We start from the raw sequence: 15,025 nt of genomic DNA, 5'->3' as shown, positions 1-15,025 counted from the left end.
AAATTCTCCACGCTCAACACAACGTATGCGCAGAGAAAGGTCCTTGCACTCTTCTCAACTCTTCCTATCAGATTGCACAATCCCTGCCATCTCAGGACAAATCCCTGCTGCCTTTCCCACTGATAAAACATAGATCCTTGAAATAAGATTCCCCAAAGATACTGAGTCCTGCACAGCCAAGTTGTGCTCAGGAGCACAAAGCCAGGACAGCAAGTCAGTGGTGCAGCAGCAATAAATTTGTGGCAATGTGAATCTCAGCAATCAGAGTTGCTGTTTGTGCAATTCTCCTCTGTCTCTGCTCACCTATGTGCCCTGCTCCAGGCAGGTGTTGGCTCTGATCACCTAACATCAGCATTAGAGCCTACCTTGGAAGTATCTGTTCTCCATCTTCTCTTGCATAATTTTGGCATTCAGACTCTTCCACAACTCAGTGTGCTCAAAACACGCTTACCAAACTCACTAAGGGAAAAACCGCAGGGGGGAAAGCATCTGCTCAGACAAAGGTCCCAGGGAAGAGTACGAGATAGCTCCAACCACAGGAATTAAAGGCGGGTCCCAAACCAAATGTATTAAACCACAGAAAGTGGTTTCTGGAAGCCATACACTAGCAATCTTTGCTCGCTGTCAATGTCCTGCAGCACCAGGCAGCAGACTGCATGCTCCCATTTCAGATCTCCCAAAGGGATGCAAGAAAAAGGGCAGTGTGTGATGGACGCAGAGGTAGCTCTACTTATACCGTCTTTCTGCTCTTTTGGAGTAGTAAGTAATGAACAATATAGTAACAATAAAAGCAACAAATATGAAAGAGATGAAGGCAAATAATGATTTTCTGGTTCGGAAAAAGTGGCATTCAGGACACAAGGCAGTGTCCTCTGGGCACAGCATCTCAGCAGTGTCGGGACCAGGAAAACCATTGTTGTCAATTATTTCTCTGTAGTGCTTCATAGAAGGCTTTGGTTCATATTGATTTGCAACATAACTGTACAGACCGTATTTAGGAGCAGTCTTGTCATTAAAAGAATAGACAAAATATCCTTGGAGATTAACATTATCCAAGGCGTAAGCTGCAAAAGAAAAAAAGAAAAGAAGAAATGTCACTTTGGCATTCAAGGGCAGTATCATATACCAGTACATACAGCAGGAACAGCAGGCTGTATAACCCAGACCTGCCCCCTCTCTTCCTAAAAATAACATAAGGTGCGCATATATCCATGCAGTATTTGTCATAAAAGAGTTTCTCAGCCACTGCCAGACAATGTGATCTCTGAGTATCCTGTAAATTATTTTCTTACACTTGGTAAACACAGCTGTGAGCACAGGACTCTGTTTAATGATCAGCCTGAAGCCTACTGTCAAAAGACGAGTCTCCTTTTCTGCATAAAAGCAAGAAAGCAGGTCTTGGTGTCCCTGCACTGGGACTTCTGCAGCCTGTTCCCTTGGTTCCCAAGGGGAAGGCCAAAGAAGGAGGATACCAGGCTGCCCTTTTCACTACCAAAGGGATGGTGACATCAAGGAAAGGCACACTGATGCTGGGTCAAATTCTGGGAAATCACTGGTGGGATGGTTATGCAGATCAGAGTCCACTCTTGCTGCTGGGTCTGTGATCCAGGACACCCACAGAGAACAAGCCCATGATGCATGCTGCTAGCAAGGCTGTTGGAAGCAGTGTAGCAGCTGGAACATTAACCTTCAGCTGTCAGTCCCACCTGACAAAACCAATCTACCCACAACAGTAAAAGCAAAATGTAATGCTCTATCTCTCAAAATCATTATTTTTTTTACAAATTAGAGCAACTCTTTCTCCCAAATGAACACAAAACTGAAAGCTAATAATCACTGGATTTTCCTATCATAGCATCACAGAATAGCTTAGACTGGGAGGGACCTTAAAGCCCACTCAGTCCCAACCCCTGTCATGGGCAGGGCTGCCACCCACGGGATCGGGCTGCCCAGGGCCCCATCTTGGACACCTGCAGGGCTGGGGCATCCACAGCTTCTTCAAAAGTAGTTATCTCTGCAGCCATATGCAAGACACAAAGCAGTTCTAACCTACTTTGCAAGTGCAAAACGAGACATTTACCTACCCTTTAACACAGCTGCTATGCAGGATAATTAGTTTGCATTGTAAAACTGCATGTGGACTTAATGCTGTCACGTAATTCTTTATTTTCAGTTGGCAAAGGTGAATATAAAAACTCCACAAAAAAAAAATACAACCTCAGCCCAAATGATTCTGTACTGTACCCTGGCAATGTTATTCTGCATAAACCTATTGGCTCCGCTGGAATGATGCAGGAGAGCAATGTGCCAGTGCAGCCACATGCAGCCCCCAGAGACCAGCTGGAAGAAGGCAGAACAGGAAACTCAAGGGTGTTTCACACACATGTACCAACATCCCTCATTCCTCCGCAGAGTTACACTTAGGTAAGGACAAAAGACTTTTAGTTCCTGTCAGTGCAGAACATCTTGCAGAAAAAGCTAAGTCCTGGAGAAACCTGAGTCAGACAGGGGGCCAAGGTTAAAAGCTTGTTACACGTGTAAGGAGAAGATGGAAAAAAGCACAGTAACAGGGTGGTTGGAGGACAGAGTGAAAAAGCTCCTTGGAATACAGAGGTCTGGATAAGTATTGTGACTGGTTAGCAGGGATATGTTCACCCATGAAGTGATGAAGAAAGCACCAAGAAGGCAGAAAGCCTGGAAAATATGGTTTTCACACAAGGATTGTCTTATTACTGGAAAATACAGTAGACATTTCCAGGCTGTTTAGAAGAGGTGAGGAGTAATTGGGTGATACTGTTATCACATCTGTATGAATGACAAAGATCTGTGAACAATGGGAGTATGTGCAGACTAATGGAAACTGAGAGAAAAGCCCATATTCACACACTTAGTGACATCCTAAGAACTGGTACAACCTGAAGTGTTAGGAAGGAGGCAAAGCAAACAAACCAAACTGATTGAAAACACAAGCCCAAATACACCTTAAGATAAGTTTTTAAATGCAGATGCAGAAAACATTCACCCAGTTCTTGAAAATGTTGCCAAAGGAACTCTTGGGTACTTAAAATGAATGTTGACTAATTCTCAAAGGAGTTAGAAATTACAGATGAGGAAATTATAGCCAACACTTAAAGCAGTGGACAAGATGATGGAACTCCCAGCCATCCTTCGCTGCCTACCAAAATAATGGAATAGATTATATCAGGCTTGATAAATAAGAATTACAGAAGATACATATGATTAATGCCAATCAGCTTAGCTCTATGAAAAATATATCTTGTCAAACTAATTTGACATCTTAACTTGCCATCATTTTTATGAGATCGGTAGATCAATATAAGTAATGTTTGATGTGATATACTTACTACTTCATGAGGCAACTGACTTGGTATTATATGGCCTTTGGATCAAGAAAATAAAATGTTATGAGGTCAAGGTAGGCCCATAATACACAGATTTCAGCTGGACTCAAATAGAGCGGGTAAGTCTAGAAATGTAATTGCAGAGATTAAGTGTTCCAGTAGGCGAATGTCCCAGTAGGTGGTCACGAAAAAAATAGCTTTTACAACTAAGGTATTTAATCATCTTTCAGCAGCCTGGAATAAAACTATTACTCACAAAGTTTGCAAATAACACAGACATTAGGGAGATAGCTAGTGCAGCAAGTTTTCCACAAGGAGGTTAGAGGTACTTGAACGCGAATAAATACAAGGATGGCATAGAAGTAGACCACACTTCAGTACAAACAGCTCCCATCCTGAGGGGGGGATCCTTTAATGAGCAGATGACAGCAGATAGCAACAGACTGCATGCGATCAACCCGTTGGCAAAAGGGCTAATAGTCTGCTGCAATTTACAAGAGAGGAGTAAAATTGTAAAAGGTAACATTATACACACTTCATCTACAGGCGTGGCTGCGGTAGGAACAGTGTGTCCAGACCTGGAATTTACATATCTCAGGAAGAATGCTGGCAAACAGGAAAAAGTTTAATAATTGAAAGATTCTAAATCATGTTTTATCTAAGGGACACAAAGAGCTTTGTTGGAAGTATTTGTTAGAGAGTTAAATGAGAGGTGGCTTATAGAACCACAGAATTGTTGAGTTGGAAGGGATCTTTAAAGGTCATCTAGTCCAGCTCCCTGCAATGAACAGGGACACCTACAGCTTGATCAGACTTATTTTCTGCTTGTGAATTCCTCCACAGCCAATAAATGGAGATGCATTACAAAACTGCTGAAAACTCTAGACAAAGAAATTGACACTAGAAATAAGGGTTTTTTTTAATACTGATATATATGAAAATGGTGGGTAATTCACCATTGCAACGGCTTATGTTGAAGCGTAAGAAATTCATCATTAAAAATTAACTCATCCAGGTTTTGAGTTTTTCTAAAAAATATCATTGTTGTGTGACAGGGTGACTCAAAAGGCCTCAATTTTACCTTATAATTTATTAATGTTTTAGACAGAGAGAGAGAACAACTGGATTAAGTTCTGAATAGCAGGAAAGAGTCCAGGAAACAGCATAATGAGGTAGAGAACTGAAATATTATGAAAAGCCAAGATAACTGCTGGATTAGATACAGAGACAGATGAGGAACAGAACTCATATCCAGCTCTGAAGCACATGAGTGAAGAGAGAAGCAGCAAAACACCAGAACGGTCAAATTGCAATAGGAAGAAGAAAAGACTGCACACACATGGAGCTACTCACATAACATCTTTTTAAATCTCTTGAACCCACCAAAAAGCTCTTCTGATGAGTTATGCAGAATACAGGCAAGGCCAGTTGTCTTTATGCTTAATAACACAATTTAGTTGTGAATAAAAGGAAAAACCAGGCTGTAATAATATATGGAATATTCTTAGAAAAGCTTCATTTTTTAAAATAAAACACCCTCTGTCACGAAGTACAGACTGAAAGTGGTATTTGTGACATATAAAATACCTATGATTCCTTACCTTTTAAAGCTTCATTGATGTAATTCTGTATGTAATATACTCTGAGCTTATCATGCACCATATTCTGGTCATCATCAATTCCATTAGCTGTAACATAAACTGGGACATCGCCATACTTTGATTTAACCCATTTGAGCACTTTACGCAGTCCCCAGGGCACTACTGCGGCTCTGCTGGGGGAGTGCAGCCAGGTGATGTCATTGATCATCTGAACTTCAAGATAGTGGTCATATTTTAGTGCATCTTCTTTCTCCCAGCCCACAAGGGTAGTTGTGTAGTGACTTAAGGCAAAGAAATCAAATGAGCCCTGGATTAATTTCTTTTCGTCTTCTGAGAAAGAAGGCAAGTGGAAATTATACAGGTCAATGCTGTTTCTCTGGTGAAGCCATGATCTCATCACGTGTGGGTAGTCACCGTTGCCAAAGATGGGCTCTGCAAGCCAGCCAACGTCAAACTCTAAAATTCTGTCAGCAACTTCTTGGTCATTCCTGGAAAAGGGACAAGCTGGTTCTACCCAGTCAGCTTGCAGAGCTATAGATATTTTACCCTTCTGAGATCTTCTGAATTCTTTGTCGTAAAGTTGCCATGCTTTCGCATGGGCTTTCAGCAGATTGTGTCCTGCAGTGTATGTCAAGTTTTTCACAGATGGTTCATTCATTGTGATCCAAAATTTTACATGGTCCCCAAGACTTGCAAAGCAGAATTTGGCATACTCAACAAAAGCCTGAACAGTTTCTGAGTTTTCCCAAGCTCCGTATTTAGCAAGATAAGTTGGAAGCTCTTGATTCTCGGCCATAGGTTGCCATAAAGCAACAACAGGAGTTATATTAACTCGGAGAAGTTCACTAGCAAAACATTGATAATAATGTACAAGTGTGTGGTTGATTAGAGAAGTGTTTCCTAGAGGAAGGACTGAAGACCACTTCAGTGAAAAATGGAAGTGAGTGACATGCATCTCCTGCAGAAGAGAGACCTGGAGCCTGATGGCAGCGAAGTCAGCACAGTGATGCTTGCGTTTGGAGGTGAAAACTCCATCGACTTTAATTAATTTCTTCGTCTGGTGAACATCCCACACGTAAACATTAGGGTCAAGAAACTGGGCAGGAGTTGTGTCTACCTGGGTATAATCAGAAACACAGCAGATTCAAGGCGTTTGTTCTAGGTACGTGGGAACATCGTTGCCATCAGGCACAACATAGTCACAGAACTTTGCAAGACAAACATTGCATTTTGCACTTCTCAAATCTCTAACACATTAACATCTCTGGCTCATGTGAAAGAATTAATCCTCCGCTAACATGATGTCAGAAAAGTACCAAATCTACATATCTTTTTCATCCTATTTGCCATACAAGCTTATGCTAATGGTTGCTGTGCTTATACCGTCTCCAGATTGCTGCATTAGTCACAGAAATGAGGGAACACTCAGGGCTAAAGCATTAAACCTGTGGCACATCTCCAGAGAAGCACATCTGCAGCAAAGACTACAGGACTTTTGAAATGTTTTTCTTTCAAGATTAAGCCACACCAAAGGTTCTGGCTGTTGTAAATTACCCACTGGCTTCAAGACCACTTACTGAACACAGTAAAAGAAATAATGAATGCAGCATAATTTCTGTATCCAGGTTTCTTCATGACTATGATGCAAGATGCATAAAGCTCTGCACTTGATTTTTAGCACAAACTCAGTTGACAAGAAAAATTTTTCCCTTTTGCTAAGGAAGTCCTCCTTTATTTCACTCATACTGAAATCAATTCCAAGTTATTTCAGTAAGATGTCGATTTCCGATGGATTTTTTTTCAGACCTCTGAGTGGACCTGCTATATGTCACCCCCACAATAAGCAGTTTTCCTGTAAGTCTTGGGGTTTCAGATGTCAGATGTGTCTGTTATGACATACAACATACAACAAAATGTGAGCTCCTCCAAGTCCAACAGAACTATAATTTCACATTTAAGTGAGTATCATAAACATAATACGGAATAGAAAAATTAAAAATGAATTATATAAAATAATACACAAAGTAAAAATCCTCTTTTATAATCCAGCATAAAAGAAAGATCCAAACTTAAAGGTGCTGTTCCTATATATCTGTTTATTTTCCCCTTCTGGTACAAGGCTCCCCTGAGTTAAGATTTCCTTGTCCTGCCCTCTGTTTGAAAAGCAGGTGTCAGCCTACAACCAGTGTTCAACTCACAGCTGAGGCTCTGCAGACCGTATAAAGAGCTGCTGAAAATCAGCTGCTATTTTCTCCGGAGAGGTCAGTGCAGTGCTTATAGAAGAAAGTAATAAAAAACAGCGTGTCTGAGGGAAATTGCTTTTCTGGAGAATTGTCCCTTGTAGATTACTAAAGCATGCATTTCCACTAATACTCTGAGAATGCTGTCAAAAGAGTTTTTCCACTGTGATGCATCTACAAATCACGCTACCTAAGCCTTACAGCACAAACTGTTTGGACAGCGTTTTGAAATGAAAATATTCAGCTTTGAAGGTTTAGGGGATATGGGGGGATTTTTAACTGTCTTAGGCTGACTGACTCCGTAACTTCACAGCTGTTATCGATCCCAAAGACAGCAATTTCATTTCCAGTCCCTAATCTAACTATGAGCTGGGAGGATAATGACTGCTGAATTTTCCTGGAAATCAATGTATCAGATAAGGAGGGTGCCGGATTTTTCAAGAGAACAAAGTTAGATCTTAGTTTTGGAGTGAGAAAAAACAGATGAGCTCCCTATACTCTATCCTGAAGAAATATTCTGTCTTTGTAGAAAATCTACATTAAAAATTCTGTTCTTGGAGCCAGTCTCGGAGCTGAGTTTAACTGCACATCTTCACTGTGGTAGGAGGAGCCCTGTAAGCCAAAGCAGCATCTGAGAATTACAGAGCTAAACAGTTAGAGACTGTAACTAAGCTACAATTTTTACATATTATGAAGCCTTAACATTTGAAAAGTTCTCTTGAAATATCATATTTAGCAGAAATAAAAACAGTGAAAGCTATGAACTGGATCCTCAGTCAATCTTTGTGCTATCGAGGGGCACTGAACTTCTTCAGTCAGAGACAGTTCTCTACTAAAGGGCAAGGAAGGAATACAGAAATTTTATCTAAATCCAAATAATTTACTATTTTTTTACACGTAAGTCCTCAAACAAAGGTGCAAAAATGTACACACGTAAGATGTAGAAACACACCATTTCAAACTCTGGGATTTTTCACGAAATTTTCTAAAACGTGCATAAGCACAGCAGACAAATACACTGCCATTGACCTGAAAAAGCAGTGACACTTTCCATCTCTTAAATTAGGACCTTTAGAAATATGCTTTAGCACATATAAGCAACTTCCATTTAACAGAATTAGAAGTGACTCCCAGTAACACATCACGCAACAAACACATCCAGGGAAGAGAAGCATGAGACCCTTTCGTTTCTGTATGTTATTCTAGGTTGTTCTTTTCTAGACTGTATCCCAATCTGACTGGCTCTCCTTGGCCACATGCAGAAAGTCTAATGAAGGATGAAAGGCACAGTGTCTGTTTGCCACTTATACCCACCTCCTCACAGTGCTGTGGGAATATATGCCAGCAATGACTCTATTCAGCAAATTTACCAACATGATCTCGTCCTGTTGTTTGGCTGGAGAACCTACTGGCTGCATCCTTAAGACTTACCTGAATGTAGTTGTCAACAATGCCCCAGGCGAAGCCACAGGGAAAGACCTCTGCTATGGGCTGGTTTTCAGGCAAAGGAGGGAAGCCATTTTTTTCTATCAGCTTTTGATAGAACAAGACAGAAGATTTTGGTATCAGCTTTTTGTCGAGGCTTTGGAAGTCAACATAAAACAATCCACGCCGAATGCTGTATCCCCTGTGCCACTCAAAGCCATCCAGGAGGGACCAGACTGTGTATCCAAACACATTAACTCCATCATACCGGATGGCTGAGGAAAGAACAAAACCCAAACTCAGTACAGTGCTCTTTTTTTCCTGAGTAGATTATGCTGTATCAGCGAAGTTTGCAGTATTTACATCTAAGAGCAATGCTATAGGTCAGATAAGTATCTCAGGGTCTGCTTCAAACCCTATTTAAGCAAGAAATTTCAGCTGCACTCACGATGCTCTGGGTTAGTCTCACAGTGCATGGGCACACTGTGCAAGGCAAAAGAGCTTCCTGGCTTGGCTTTAAAGAAGCCAGATTTAGAAAAAGAAGCGGTGAAGCAGCAGTTCAAGCAGTGCTGCTGACAAGGTGTGCCAATCCTTGGCCTTGGAGCAGGGCATGATGCACCTGAGCAGTGTGCAGCCTCTGAGCCAGTATTGCCAGACACTGCTCTGCTGTGCACGTGCTGCAGCTCACTCAGAGGGAGCTGAGGTGTCACTAGTGTACCACTACCTGGTTCTTTATATCTTTTATGGCAAAGAGTTTTCCAGCTTAAATATTCAAAGATTTCCAAAATATTTATGTATATTCTAGATCAACTGTTTGGCTTTTATGAATCCCCACACACTTTTTAGGTTAAAATCGGAGTCTACTCTCATCTGTTAGTATTGCCAGTGTTACAGCTTTATTTTGATATTTCAAACAATACTCACATTTAGTTGTATTAAACACTGACATTCAGCAAAATGTTCCTGGGCAAGGCTCGGCTTCAGGAAAGCACACAGGAGAGTGCTTATTTTAATTACATAATTAGACCCACCTAATTTAGCAATGCATTTAAGTGCATTGTTAAATGTTCTTTTGAACTTGAGTTTGGCTCAGTAGTCAGAGGAGTTTGTCTTTATTACTCAACATCTTCTGTAAACCCAAACTGAGAATTGACTGCACATAATATTTTCCAACATAACAGCAAACACTAAGAGCATGTTTCAGAGAACCAGAGTATCAAGATCCCCATTTCCTGGTTTTGTTAATGCACCTCATTAAATTAAGTTATGAAGGACCACATGGATTCTTGATTGTAACCCTGTTCAAATCCATTGAATTAGCTGTGGTTATATAAGCTATGAATTTGGCTCAGTCTCTATCTCAGGTCATGAGAAAATGTCTAAGGAAGTGGAACACGTCTCCTCCTAAAGGCATCATTCTTTTATGTTTGGCATATGGTGGTATTTTTCTAACCTCTGCTCATACACACAGTGACATCTGCCATACCAGCAGAGCAAAAGCCGGCACAGGTCCACTTTTGTTAGACAGGATTTCTCTTTGAACAGCACATCACCCCTTCTGTAAGTCATCACACATCACTCCTGTGCTTCCTGAGCACCTCAACAGTTCTCCTCAAATAATTTTTTTCAAAATGTAATAGCTTTAAAGGCTCGCCTATGAAAGAAGAGACTTGAAAAGCCTTGGAAGTTTAGAAGTCTCAAACATAGTTTCCCCTGGAGAATTGCATATTACTGAAAAAATACAACAAAAATGACTGTCTTTTTTCCTTTTTATTTTTGCTTTGTCTCCTTGCCCTCTTTTTAGTGCCTGTCACTGTGCAAACTAGACCTACTGAAAGCTAAGCTCTCTGTGTCTGAAAATGAGCACCCTTGTCCATAAGACCTGCTGGAAATAATACTGGAGCCAAGCAGTCCCCACAACATGCCTAGACATGTGCTTCTGCACAGAGCTGGGCCAGAATTTAGTTAATGGTTAAATGATACTGACTGTGTCCTACAAGCACTTCAGCTCCTGTGCTGTTCAGCTCAGAAATCTAGAAATAGCCTAAGAAGCCACGTCAGTCAATACCACATAAAGATCTTTAAAACCCTACACTCCATTGCTGTCCCATCCAGGAGGGATGGGACCATTTCCATGTGGAATTTGCCCAGGGATGTATGTTTTGCCTATAATACCTGAAAATAGCACAGTCCTGACCTGAAAGAAGCCTGGCTATTCCTATTCTTCTTGCTACTCCCTGAATTCAGATCTGCTAACTCCCCACATGATGACCTATCCCCTCAGCTAGTCAACACTGCAAAGAAGAACCATCATGCCCTTCAGTTTTACATGCTCAGCTTCACAAGAAACATCTCACCCCACCTTGATTCACATCACAGAATGGTCTGAGGACTCATGTTAAAATTGAACATAATTTCAATGAATGAAATTAAATGGTGAAATTAAAACAGAGATGCACTTCAGGAAAGCACACATTGTGGCTACCTGGCTCTGAACACCAATTCATTGGGTTTGTTCCAATGGGGCTGTACTTGGCAATACAGACCCAAAAGTACAAAGTTTTGATGGAAGTGCTGCATGCACACAATGTATCCGGCAGAGATACTGGCGAGATCTAGGAAGGAGCAAAATCACATCTATGTGACCTTGGATCTAAAATTAAATATCCTTCCTTCTCAGTGCTGTAAACAGCAATGCCACTTTACTGCCCTGTCATTGCTGGAGTGAATCTGGTGGGAACTAGTTCTTGAATCTGTTAGTGATAGTGGTTTATTACACAGGACAGGCATGTGCTAAGTCTCTGACAGAGGCAATATATGAGTTTGTCTTTTGTCTCTCGTACTGTACAACTTAAGACTGCTCACTGCCAACATGATGTCTTTTGCGGATCTTTCTTAACTTAATTCTCTAGGTGCTGCACAGGAAACTTTGATTTCCACAGATTCTAATGGGCAGAAAAGCTTAGTGCAACAAACTTAATTGTAATGCCAAAGTCCCTTCTGCAGATTCAGTCCTCTGTCTTTGCTTTGTTTTGTTCTTTTCCTATTCAAAGTTCAGACATATTTTAGAATTCACAGATTAACATAATGACAACACTACCACTGCCATTGTTGCTGTTGTTACTATTTACAGTAACAGGAAAGAAACTCTGTAAAGTGAGATTGTCTCCAGCCAGCTATTATTAAAAGGTAGATCCTTGTATGCATATCCAGGACTTTATAAGGGGAGCAGAAATACGGGTACCGGCCATAAAAATAAAAGCCTTTTCAGTTCACTACTTCATCTGACTTCATTCAAACCAGTAATAACTGTTTCTCACAACAGTTACTGTTTCACTTTCTATTACTGCCATTTCAGATGCACTGACTCATGTATTTATTCATCTTTTAATTTATTTGTAATAAATAGGTTTCTGGAATAGTATATGATTCTTCTATGCCTTTGTGATGCTGAGAATACAATTAAAGTTGTTTCTGCCCATCACATGTAAGAAAATGGCAATGTAACACAATGACTCTCTTGTCTGAAGAAATACCTATAATAATCCTGTTTTTAAAACCAGAAAAGTAAACTGCAGATCCATATGTCCATTATTCATTTGTAAATTAACAAATTAAAGATGATGAAACTGGAAATTGGAACCCCAGCAACTAATTGATGAGGACTAAAGAATTTGTTTTGGCACAAGGAAATGGGAAAATAGATAGTAACAAGGTAGTTTATTTCTCTTATTGTGAAAGAAATGATAGGCTAACAAATAACATACATTACACAACCTCAGACACTCAATTCTCTTTAAACTGATGCAAATTCAGATTATTGTGATTGATATTGAGAACTGTATTAATGCAACATTTGTGCAAGTGCAAAACTGAGATGCCAAATGAGAAGTATTTTTTTTTACCTGGACATTTTTTGCAGAGGAACTCCTATTGGATAGCATATACCTTTCCATGTAGGTATTCTCAAATTTTGAATATGCAGTCATACACCAAAGATATGGAAGGTGATTAATAATAAATCACATAATAAATTTCCCTGAGTCCATTGAGAGCATAGTTCATACAGGCTTTGCACTTCCTCCAACCAAAGACAGCTGAAATTTTCCTATTGACTTCAAAGACAGCAGCCCTAAATGGTATCTGCAGATATTATGGGACTTCCAGAGATAAAAAGAACAAACCCTGGAAAGAGATCTGGAGTCTCATTTCACAAATGTCAACATGAGTGCTAAAGACCAAATTAGATTTCAGCCTGTTTTGTTGTTGTTGTTGCTTTAAACAAATCTCTTTAGGCTATGTTATTTTGCATAATTATTTTGACAAGCACATATTAATACAACCTCAATCCTACCTTTCAGAGTTTCCATAATGAACTTCTTGAGATAGTAAATATATTTGGCATCATCTCTCTTGGTGGTACCAGAAACAAACCAGCTGTTTTCCACAATGAATACCGGGGGGTTGTTGTATTCAGTGCTTATCCAGAAGAGGAGCTGCCTCAAGCTTATTGATTCCAACTGCTGGAATTTCATGTGAGAGTCCAAGAGCTGGAAACTCAAGGTAGCTCCAAAAGAAAGTGCAAAAAAGTCAGCTGTTCCCTTGATGTACTTCTTGTCTTCTTCACTGAATTCAGGCAGCAGAGAAGAGAGGTTACTCTTCATGCTCTCTGGATAGTCGCCATCAATAAATATGGGCTTAGCAAACCAGCCAAGCACAAAATCAAGGGATTTTTGACATTCTTTTATATTTTTTTCAGTCATATGTTGAGGTTTTATCCAGTGGGAGCTAAGGGCAATGGACACTTTTCCTTTTTGAGATGGACGAAAATGATCATTGTACAGATGCCAGACTTTAGCATGTGCCTGTGGAAAAGAAAGACTGTCATTAATACGCCTGAAGTTCCATTTTAAGTATTGTAATTTGTCCCAAGTAAAATCCATTGTCATGTGATGATTGCATAAACGTTGCATTTGAGGATCTGATCTAGCTTATTCATCAGTAGTTCACAACTCCTTATTTAACTTTTCATTAATAAAATAACGAAGGACAAATCTCTGGTTGTTCTGGGAAAATTGCATTGCAGTTTCCTGTGAGACAGATACAACTCCAGACACTGAACACATCTTTGATATTCAGCTAGGCATCTTCATTAGCTTTTGTTAGTGAGTTTGGATATACTGGTAATATAACTTCCAAAAACGAAAGTGCATTTAACTAAACATGTTTCAAAAGATGTTTTCTTTATAAATATCACTTTATTTGCAGATACACAGATATACGAAGAAGTAAGGCCTGTTTGTACAATCTACTGAGATCTCTCAAACAATGAAAGACAAAGAAAACATGCAAAATTGCTTCTATTTGAACTAGAACACACAGCATAGGAAAACCCACTAACCTGGGTTTAGAAAAGTCTATGGAAAAAAAAGTATTTATCTCTGCAGCTGAAGAATTATTCCAAGAATTCAATTTATCTTATTCATTAAAATTTGTTATTTATCTCAAGCATCAAATTTCAACCATTTGACTCTTGGTCTAACTTTATGTGCTACTATAGGATGTTTTCTACCAAACTTCTTCCCCATAATCTTACAGGTAGTTGAAGCAGTCCCTCGATGTTCCCTTTGAAAGCTAAATAGATTAAGTTCCTGGAGCCTTTCATTATCTTCAGGAGTAGTTTCAAGCCCTCCTACCACTCTCACTGTTCTCTGAATCTCTTCCAATTTGTTATCATCCACCTCAAACTCCAAAAGCAGGATTAGACATAATACACTAGTGTTAGTCTTGCCAGCAGTGAAACCAGAGATAATTTAATATACTGTTTCTGCTTATGTGGCCATAGTATTACACTGTGAGGATATACTCATCTAAAATACCATGATATCTCAAGAGCACTTCACCTCTTAAAATATATTTTTCTCTGCACCTAGCTTATCAAATTTTGGCAGATCTATGAATCAACATCATATCTTCTTGTCATCTTAACATTAGTAGAAATTGTAATGCATCTTTCTAGGTAATTGCTTAAAAGGCAAAAGATACAAGGCCTTTTCATTAGAACAAAGTCTACCTGATAACTATCCCCAGTTTACACTTGCATTCTGAGACTTATCAGTTAATATATGTTCATATAATGTTGTGATGACAGAAATTTTCATTCTTGCCATACAGGTGTGCTGAATATGTAATATAGACTATTAATCAAAATGTCACTGGCATTTTTTTCAGTCCTCCCTGGAATAAAAACCATATAGAAAACCAATCTTCCAGTTCATGCAGCTGGTATGTTAGCAAATTTTATCCTTAATAACATAACTTTTTTTAGGGATTCCTTTTCATACAGTCCTACCATTCAAGCTTTCAACTGCATAGGTTCATAGGTCCATAAGGTTGG

General features: G+C 39.6%; 1 protein-coding gene across 1 annotated transcript in view; it reads right to left on the bottom strand.

The window, feature by feature from the left end:
- Positions 1-717: 717 nt before the first annotated feature.
- Positions 718-15,025, bottom strand: part of KL (klotho) — a 47,712-nt gene continuing 33,404 nt past the window's right edge. The window contains exons 2-5 of the mRNA XM_065730223.1: positions 12,983-13,493; positions 8,635-8,903; positions 4,964-6,080; positions 718-1,064 (exon numbers count right to left, since the gene is read on the bottom strand). Of these exons, the coding sequence (XP_065586295.1) occupies positions 727-1,064; positions 4,964-6,080; positions 8,635-8,903; positions 12,983-13,493 (2,235 nt within the window). The 3' untranslated portion in view covers positions 718-726. The remainder of the gene's footprint in view (positions 1,065-4,963; positions 6,081-8,634; positions 8,904-12,982; positions 13,494-15,025) is intronic.

This window comes from Cyrtonyx montezumae, unplaced genomic scaffold (assembly GCF_038088225.1).
Source record: "Cyrtonyx montezumae isolate F1298 unplaced genomic scaffold, pur_monq_1.0 scaffold_12, whole genome shotgun sequence".
Taxonomy (NCBI): Eukaryota; Metazoa; Chordata; class Aves; order Galliformes; family Odontophoridae; genus Cyrtonyx; species Cyrtonyx montezumae.
Note: the sequence above shows the minus strand (reverse complement) of the source record. Positions and strands in the feature narration are given on the sequence as shown.